This window comes from Otolemur garnettii, unplaced genomic scaffold, assembly GCF_000181295.1.
Source record: "Otolemur garnettii isolate 467f Iridium unplaced genomic scaffold, OtoGar3 scaffold00041, whole genome shotgun sequence".
NCBI lineage: Eukaryota > Metazoa > Chordata > Mammalia > Primates > Galagidae > Otolemur > Otolemur garnettii.
In genome coordinates, this window is record NW_003852436.1 from 1,434,712 (window position 1) to 1,443,999 (window position 9,288).

The window sequence follows — 9,288 nt, forward strand, 5'->3', positions numbered from 1 at the left end:
GTTACATCTTTTCCTTGAACTTCATTATGTGGCACAGTCCACAGTCTGCCTTGACTTCATCAGTTCTCGCTTCAGTTGTTCAAAGCACACAAACATAATGACGTTCCAGGATCCGAGTCGCAAGAAGGAAGGTACGAATCTAGAAGAGTGCACGTTACCATTCTATTAGTTTGTCTGAAAGTCTTAAACCTATTACAGTACAGTGTTGCCACTGCACACATGAAGATGCTTAAAATCACCAGTTCTTCATCTTTCCCTCTGCTGAAAATCACCTTTCCTCCAGATATTCTATATTACTTCAAAACAACAAACCAGGTGATGACATCTATACAAATCCACAAACATCTTTCACTCCCTGGTGGGAGCCTGTGTTTTCTTCTGACAAGGACTTTCTCAAAAACTCTTTTTAGTTTTTTTGTGAGAGGAGGGGAAGGTTTGGTTTTGTTTTGCTTTGCAGAATGGGAGGTTAGGAAACTATTAAAACAGAAAGCAAGAGGAGAAAGCAAAGAAGTGGTAAGTGGACCACATTACGGAGTCAAGAAGTCACTTCTGTCTCAATATTGGCAATTCTCGTCCTTAGAGAAACTAAGTGTTTGAATGGGTTTAAATGGGTTTTCTGCTGTTGTTGTTGTCATTGCTATTTTTGGAAATTCTCCCAAACTGGGCAAACCAAACGATTGATTTTGAATGCCTATTTGCAGCACACAAATGTTCCAGGAAAAGAAAATGTCATCAGTTAAATCAGCGTTGGTTAGATTTAATTAAAAAAAAAAAAAAAGGCAAACCCTAGCCTGTAGCCCCCTGAAGGGATTTTTACACCAGGTCTCTTACATGTTCCTTTTGAATCCCAGGTGTATGGGGGATTTATTGGGGAAAAAATAGAAATAAAATTTGCCATTTTGACCATTATAAAGTACACGTTCAGTACCATGAAGTGCATTGGTATTGAGCATAACCACCATCACCATCCATGTACCATGTAAGTAGAATCACATGGTATTTGTCCTTTTGCATATGGCTTATTTTACTTAGCATAGCGTTACAGGGTTCATCCATGTTTTAGTTGTCTCCCCCCAAAAGCTTTTAAATTAAAAAAAAATTATTATAAAATGGCTAATGGTTCAATAACTGGTCTATCCATTTTAAGTTAATTTTGTAATGCATTTCATTTGTATACATGTATCAGAAATGCAGATTATGGTGAATTAGAACTTCTTACATAATAAACATTCATGGTTATTTTATAAGGTTTGAAGTGCTGTGTTACAATTCGAAAGGGTCATAGAATTTTATTATTTAACCATTAGTGTAATTCTTACTGAATATATCCAAAAATTAGTTCATACTATATTTTCTTAGGAAGGTATTTTCCAATAGAACGTAATATTGCATTGTGGGAAAATGTGCTCTATTACATGATACTAGTGTTATGCAGGTGAGTATCATAATTACCAGACCACATAATTATCTGAAACACTTCCTAGATTGGTGGTAATGACTTTTCCTAGTTTTGCCTTAATAAAGGCATAAAAGTTGAGTCCATCAAATTAAAGTAGTGAAAAAAATCAAATCCTGTTTCCTCATACTCTCTATTAGGCATTCCCTTTACTTTATAATTCTTCCGCCCAGAGAAGGCAGAATTCTGTCTACATTTCCAAGAGATTACAACCAATGGCAAGGGCATTGATTTCCTATGAGCCTTTGATCAAGACTGAGAAAATTTTAACATCACAGCTTTTTATTTTATGACATTGAAGTTAGTGAATTAGAGACATCTGTGGCAAGGAAAAGCCAACACTAGTATACTGCATATACTAAGGCTGGTAGGCTGTCAATGGTTCAGACAAGGCAGTGTCCCCAAGCACACGGACACCTGAACACATTATAGACACAGAAGATTATATCTTACCCTTTGAAAAAAGCTGTTGGTCCTTCCTTAGTGAACATTGTCATTGCACAACTGGGAACACTTTTGTACTGTCCTGGTGTAGAATTAACAAATCTGGTTTTTACCACATCCACCGGGGAGGCCAGAAGCGTTGTGCAAAATCCAGCAATGAGAGCTGACACCAGGTGGCAGGGGACGTCATCTAAAGTGGATCAATGAAATGGTTTAGTTATCTGTCATATCCTTGTAAACCTGTTGATAACAGGGGGTCATTGTAGATGTCTTATAAATAAATGAAATATATTAAGAAAGGTTACACTTATACTAGAAAAGATGGCAAATAGTAAATGGCATAGTGTATTGTAAACACTTAAAAAATAATCTGTCAGTTTTCTTTGTGCCTTTAGGGACTGGTGTATTGCCTAATATATGGGCATCTAATACATTTTTTTTTTTTTGAGAAAGAGTCACACTTTCTTGCCCCTAGTAGAGTGCCCTGGCGTCATAGCTCACAGCAACCTCTAACTCTTGGTCTCAAGCAACTCTCTTGCCTCAGCCTCCCTAGTAGCTGGGACTATACGTGCCCGCCACAATGCCCAGTTCTTTTTAGAGATAGGGTCTCACTCTAGCTCAGGCTGGTGTCAAACTCATGAGCTCAGACAATCCTCCCACCTCAGCGTCCCAAAGTTCTGGGATTATAAGCATGAGTCACCGTGTCCAGCCTCTAACACTTTTTTATTGAATTAAAATCATCATACAAGGAAAGTTTAATGTCTCTAGAAACTGTTAGAATATTCTTTTTAAGAACCTATCCTATGGTACTAGAATACTTTTAGGATAAAACCACTGATAATCTCCTTATAGTACAGAAAGGACCTTCTATCCTGAATTCTCTTGCATAAAGAACAAAATGCTAATAAAACTCCCACATACTAGGACTAAATGAGAATAATGTTGACATAAAAATGAATTTGTATATTGTCTGTCGTAACAAAACTTCCTAAACTTAAGGTTTGGATCTTTTTCTGCATCTCAAAAAGTTTTATACACACAAACACACACACACACACACGCAGTAGAACTTCTGTAAGTTGACAACCCAGGGGACTGTAACAAACTGCTCACATACAGAGGTGCTCAACATAGGACCTTCCATTGAGCACATGAGGTGCCTGTCTGGTCTATGAAAATTTAGGTCAATTTAAGGAGGTGGTCAATGTAGGGAAGCGGCCAACTATGAAGGTTCTATTGTATATGTGTATAATGTTTAAAATTACTTAATTGTTTAAAAAGAGAAAATTACTAGAGTCAAGGGATTGAGTCTAATTTGGCTGCAAAAACTCCAAGATGAAATTCTAAAGGTACAGAGTGGTTTGTTATATAAATTGGAAGTTACCTGCTAGTAGTTTGTTTTTCACAAGAGCCTCCTTCATTAGGTCATATGTTACTAGCTCTGTACAATTAATGATGACATTTCTCATCAGATTGGGAGTGGTCCCTGGGGGAAAAAAAAAGAAAATGTTTACTCTATTTGATAATAAAGTGCTAATTAGATATATGTGTTTGGATAGTGATAAACTCTACTCAGTTAGTTACCTTTCCAAAGACCTGTCAAGCCTTCTGTTGTTGCTATGATTCTGTAAGCATTGTAAGTCCCGGTATAGCGAGGTTGGAGGCCATGTAGATGGCTCTGTGCCTGAAGTCTGACTTTTACAACCTCTGTGGGCTGCCCAATGAACACTGCCACTCCTCCTGTTGTTAAGCCAGCTGAGATCTTGCTTCCCAGACTACCTGTTGCCATCCAGAAAGAAGAAAGGATTTATTAACAAACAACTTCAAGACGTGGCATGCATCCACATTTTTTAAACTTTAGTGGTTTGCATTTTTGTATTCTTATATCTTTTCTGTTTCCCAAATGCTTGCCCATGGGTTGATCATAGGCCAACCCAGAACTGGGCTAGAGAAATTCAGTGGTCTTCAATTTTCAAAAAAATAAAGATTTTCAAGGAAAAAGAAAACACAATCCTTATTTAAACAGTGGCTTTGTTCTTTCCTGTATTCATCTGAGTTCTCTCCCATGTTTAGCTCTCTTTTTCAATATTTCCCACCTGAAAATAGGCACCAGTCACCAATGATGCTTGGTCTTCTTCCCATAAAGGATAATGTTAATTATTAGAGTTTTCTTAGGAATAGCCAAGTGGACAAGTTGCCCCAGTATGGAACATTAAGCAGTATTAGGCTACAACATCTGATGGGGACAAATAAGAAGAAAGAAGCTAAGAAAGTGCTTTTTGTCTTAAAACATTGAAAAAATTAGTTTGTGTTTCTCAAGGCAGATTATTATGTAATACAAATAGTCTTGAAGCCTGATGTTTGTTCCTCTAATTATAAAATTATGGCTCAATAACATTTATCCATCAAGGACCTTGTCAGTCTCTCTAATTCTATTTCCTAATCTGTAAAATAGGAATAATAATATCTACCTCATAGAGTTGATATGAGATTTAAAATAATATCAAGAAAGCATTTAAAATACTGTCTGGCACAAAGAAAATACACAAAAATGGCAGCATTCTTTTCATTTCTATTATGACGGTACTCTTTTCTCATCCTTCTAAGCCAGAAGTTGAGCATATAAGAGATAATTATCTGTATGAAAATATTATATGATTACAGTTGCCTTTATTTTTGGCCCAAATTTGTAATTTATTTTGATGTACTGATGCTCTCATCCTATACTCCAATCTCCAGCCCTCCAATCCTCTTTAGTTCCCAAGTCAAGTGCCTTGGGAAAGAGGCTATGTATTTTTTTTTCTTCTTCTTCTTTTCTAAGAACTAAAAAAAAAAAAAGAAAAAAAGAGAAAAAAAGTATTTACAAGATACTTTGTCTTTACTTCTCACAGCCCATCTTCTCCTCAATCCTCTACAACCTGGCTTATTGCCCCTCACCTGGGTCCCGCCTCAGCTGAAGATGTTCTTGCCAGGAAACCAGTGAACCCTGATTTGATATGTTAGATACCATGATCACTCTTCTGTCCTCGCCACACTAGATCTCTCTGCTGTGTTTGGCCCATCGATGATCCCTTCTGAGACTTCCTGCAATCTGGTCAGACCCTTCTCTCAAACTCATGCACCTACTAGACGTTTCCTGTTGACTTGTCCTAGAATGAATGTCTTCCCTTCCCCATGACAGTTTCTATATTCTCTCCCTCAATAAATGGTATCTGTAGCCTTCTGGCTTAGAAGGATGAGAAAGAGTACAAGCTTGGAAATCATCTTATATTTCGACCTTTCCTTTATGACATACTTCCAGTTATTTACCAGTTCAGCTCATTATACTTCCCAAATCTTTCTGATTGACCCTCCCCCTTCCCTAGTGTAACACTATAGGGCATACACTGGTCATTTCTCACTTTCTAACTTACCCCTTTCTAATTTAGCCTTGTCTCTAAATACTCTATCCTGAGTAATCACAAAGTAATATTTTGTGAATATAAATCATTTATGCCACTCCCCTGCTTGACATTTTTATAATGACTTCCCACCACTGTAAGGATAAGCTCCAAACTCCTTAGCATTGCCTGGTAGGCCTTTGGTGATCTGGCTCCTTACTGCCTTTCTTTTTTCCCATTGATTAAATGACGTCCTAGCCACCGTAATGACCTAGTGCAATGCATTACCTCTCCTATGTTTACATACACAAATACTTAGCATTGTGTTCTCGTTGCCTACAGTATTTAGTACAGTAATAGGCAGTACAGATTTACAGCCTGGGAGCAGTAGGCTATACTATATAGCCTAGGTATGTAGTAGGCTATACCATCTGTGTTTGTGTAAGTCTACTCTCTCATGTTCACATAATGACTAATTTGCCTAGCAACACATTTCTCAGAAGGTATCCCCATCATTGCTGTACTTAAAACACAGCATGTGTCTATTAATGTCTCCCCACACCCCCACGCTCTTAACGGTAAGCTCTGCCTAGACACATATCTGTCATCTGTATACCTGATACAGTTGCTGACATATGGCAGTTCAATAAAGCTTGCTAAATGAACTGGATAGGCATAATGTAGAATACTGCCAAAATATACCTTATTACCTTGGTGCCTAAAGTACGTAGCAACAGGTTGGAAGAGTCTGTGAGGAAAGTCACCTGCACGGGCAGCTTCACATCCTCTGTGCTGCTTCCCTTGCTACATCTATAAATCTGACAATGCAGTATTGACTGAGAAACATCCAGACTTTTTCTTCACTTTCAAAGTATTTGTGTGGGTAAGTCTACCTTACAGAGTTGTATAAATAATATTTACCAGTTTCCCATAAAATGATAGCATTCAAAAGTTACTCAGCAGAAAGGATGAAATCTACCAAGGTTCATCTTACCATCAGCACATCTCTCGGCTCCTCAGGTGGAAGTGTCTTTGATATTTACCAGCTGTGTGATTTTGTGTGTGTTAATTTCTTTGATAGTCAGTTAACACTTCCTATTCACAGCCTTGTGGTGTGGTTTGAATGATGTATAGAATCTCATGCAAAGTTCCGGGGGCAGTAGAGCACAGGGGTTAGGAGCCTGGAGTCAGAGGCCCACCTGCCTGGGTTTGAACTCTGGTGTGGCTCCCAAACAGCTGTGTGATCCTGGCAAGTTAAGCAACTGTTGCATGCCCAGTCTCCCCATTTGATACAGGATAATAGTACTTTTCCAGTTATGATGGATCTGAAGCACTTAGAATGGTGCCTGACACGTAGTAGGTGCTCAAATAAATGCCAGCTAACCTGGCAGGAGCTCTCAGAATACCCTGGCACTCTGGGAGTATTAGTTTTCTTCTCTTCTTCCCCTAATCAAACCCACTACAGCATAAGTCCACTTTTTCTTCTCTGGTCTTTCCTAGCATCAGACATTTTACAGGGAACCTCTTAAATGGAAATAAGTCTTTTCCTGTCCTTTCTGCTCTCTTCACAAAGTTAGGCTTTCTTTTACTTCAAAATAAAGGGTTTCATACTTTGTAACATATCAAAAGTATCAGGGGAGCTTGTGAAAACATAGATTCTCTCATCTCAGACATTCAGAGGACTGTGGTAGTGGTACTTCTCATCTGGATTTTTAACAATCTCCATAGATGTTTCTGATATACTTTGCTGTTTGGGGAACTTTGAGGTACTACAGTTGACCTTAGCCAAAAGGCTAAGATGCAATGGAACTCTGAGTTAAATATTATTTTGTAGCCCATCCATATTCTTCAAATGGAGCTCCAAATTAGGCTCAAAGTTTCCATGACTGGCTGGGTGATTTTTATAAGTACAACCCTGCATCTAATGAACTGATCAGGGACTCTACTTAACAAATTCAAATATTCTGATTTGGTTGTTTGCACCCTCACATTAACATGAAATAAAAAAGAAAAGTAAAAAAAAATAATAATAAAGAATTGATTTTGCACACTTTTTTCTTTCTCTGACCAATAAGCTCACATTTGAGGAAGGGAGAAGAGTTCAAATATTGTTTCCTTGCCAATCTGTCCTAAAGACCCTACCGGGTGTGTTACATTTTTGGACAGAGCCAGGCTGAGGGCTGTTCCGCTCTTCTCAGAAACACTCATTGCTTACTTTCTGTCCCGGTGGTGAAGAACTCCTGAACTGAGTCGTACAGGCCAATCCTGAGAGAGGCGAAGCTGATTTGTCTCTGAAGGCCGGCCGGCAGCCCGCTGTACAGTTTCATCGGCCCTTCAGTTTTTGCCAGAGTGGTGATTGTTCCCAAGACACCTTTATACCTAATGGCGCTGGAGGTCTGGCATTCGCCTTGGACCTGGAAATGAGAAAGTGCAGGTTAAAGGAAGTGAAAATTGAGTAGTGGGGTCCTGCCCAGCTGGTGAGGAAAGAGCAAGGCTGCACCAGGCCGTCCTCTACCGAGAAATCTTAAGCCAACGTTTTCCCACTGCCTTACTGTTTTCACTTCACGTTTTCAGCAGCATCATCTCCATTCCCTGTGAAAGTATGTGTGTGTGTGTGTGTGTGTGTGTGTGTGTGTGTGTATAATCCGTGCGTAATTATACATTTAAGGGAGGCTGGCTACAAATGCACGTTTTGAACACCCTGGCTTTCCCATGAACTCTCCAGAGCCCCTACGACAGTAGGATGGGACAGTACCCTGCAGAACGAAGAAGAAAGAAAAAGCACCTGATCGGTGAACTCAGGAGCGGCCGAAATTCTTAGCTCTTAGGACACTTAGTGCCCCCTCACTTTGGGGAGAATTTGGCGTGGTCACCGCACCCTACATGGCTCTTCCAGCTTTTCAGTTAAATCCCCGAAATAGTTCCATTTTCCCATCTGAAAGCATCAGCCCTGGGACAAGGTCAAACTGTTTCTTAAGGTGACCAGCTGCCCTCCCCGAAAACGGGTGTTTAAACCAAAGCAGGGCATCATAGGGACGCACAGAATAGAGGTCCCCTCTCTGCCCTGAGACACCTGCGATCCCGGTCGGGCGCTACCTGTAGCCGGACTTTGGCGGTGTCCAGCGGGAAGGTGATCACGTCCGCCACGCAGGCCCCCACCCCAGCTGAGAAGATCTTCACGCCCAGGGTGGGGTGCACGTCGGAGGCTGTCAGGCCCACCATCTTTGCCAGCCGAGGGGGCTCCCGCCAAGGGGGAAGTTCCTTTGCAGCCTCTTCACGCCTATCCCTCCAGGGGGAAACCTGCTCCCTCGGACCTCAGGGACTGACTGGCGCGGCGGCGGCTGCCGGCGGAGCGCGGGTCTCCTTCTCCCCCAGTGTCTGAGGACCTGCTGCGCCCCTGCCCTCCGCGGTGACTTATGTACCCGCCACTCGGGGAGGAGCAAGGTCTCAGACACCGAGTGGGGGACCTGGCAGAGGCGTGCCCTGGGTGCCGGGCCCCTCCCATCCCGCCCTGCACCCCAACAGCCCTGGCCCCGCACCGCTCAGTCTGCCAGCTGTACCCCACGCATCCGAGGTGGAAGGCGCTCTGCGGTGGTCGTCACCCGCCGCCCAGCGCGCGACAACTCTGTCACCGTACCTTTCTCCGGCGCACCCTCGCCTGTGGCGGGGAGCATGTGGGGGCTCCGGGAAACCAGAGCGATCGCCACACTCCGTGATCCTGGTGAAATGTCCCGCCAAGCTGGAGCTCTCCAAGGAGAGAGGAGTGGGGTGCTCTCCTGTTCCTCAGATTCCCCAGGCACCCTGCGCGCACCGTCTCCGCTTCCCTTCCCTCTCCTTTTAACTTCTCATCCTCCCGACTCCTTTTCAACCACCAGATTCAGACCCGGAAAAAACCGAAAGCGCTATGAACTTTAAAAGAAAGAGTGTTTTGGCCGGTCGCAGTGGCTCACGCCTGTAATCCTAGCACTCTGGGAGATCGAGGCTGGTGGATTGCTTGTACTCAAGAGT

At 41.9% G+C, this 9,288-nt stretch overlaps 1 protein-coding gene across 5 annotated transcripts; it reads right to left on the reverse strand.

The window, feature by feature from the left end:
- Window positions 1-24: 24 nt before the first annotated feature.
- UCP1 (uncoupling protein 1) lies at window positions 25-8,502 on the reverse strand. Of its 5 annotated transcripts, none has more exons than XM_012805404.1 (7): window positions 8,377-8,502; window positions 7,496-7,694; window positions 6,496-6,505; window positions 3,485-3,675; window positions 3,285-3,386; window positions 1,910-2,090; window positions 25-139 (listed from the first exon to the last, which is right to left on the reverse strand). In XM_012805404.1, the coding sequence occupies exons 1-7, from the start codon at window positions 8,500-8,502 to the stop codon at window positions 25-27; spliced, it is 924 nt and encodes a 307-aa protein (XP_012660858.1). The 5 variants fall into 5 exon arrangements, with proteins under 5 accessions (XP_012660858.1, XP_012660856.1, XP_012660857.1 ...); XM_012805402.1 differs by lacking the exon at window positions 6,496-6,505 and adding an exon at window positions 6,634-6,643; XM_012805403.1 differs by lacking the exon at window positions 6,496-6,505 and adding an exon at window positions 6,665-6,674.
- Between the last annotated feature and the right edge of the window lie 786 nt (window positions 8,503-9,288).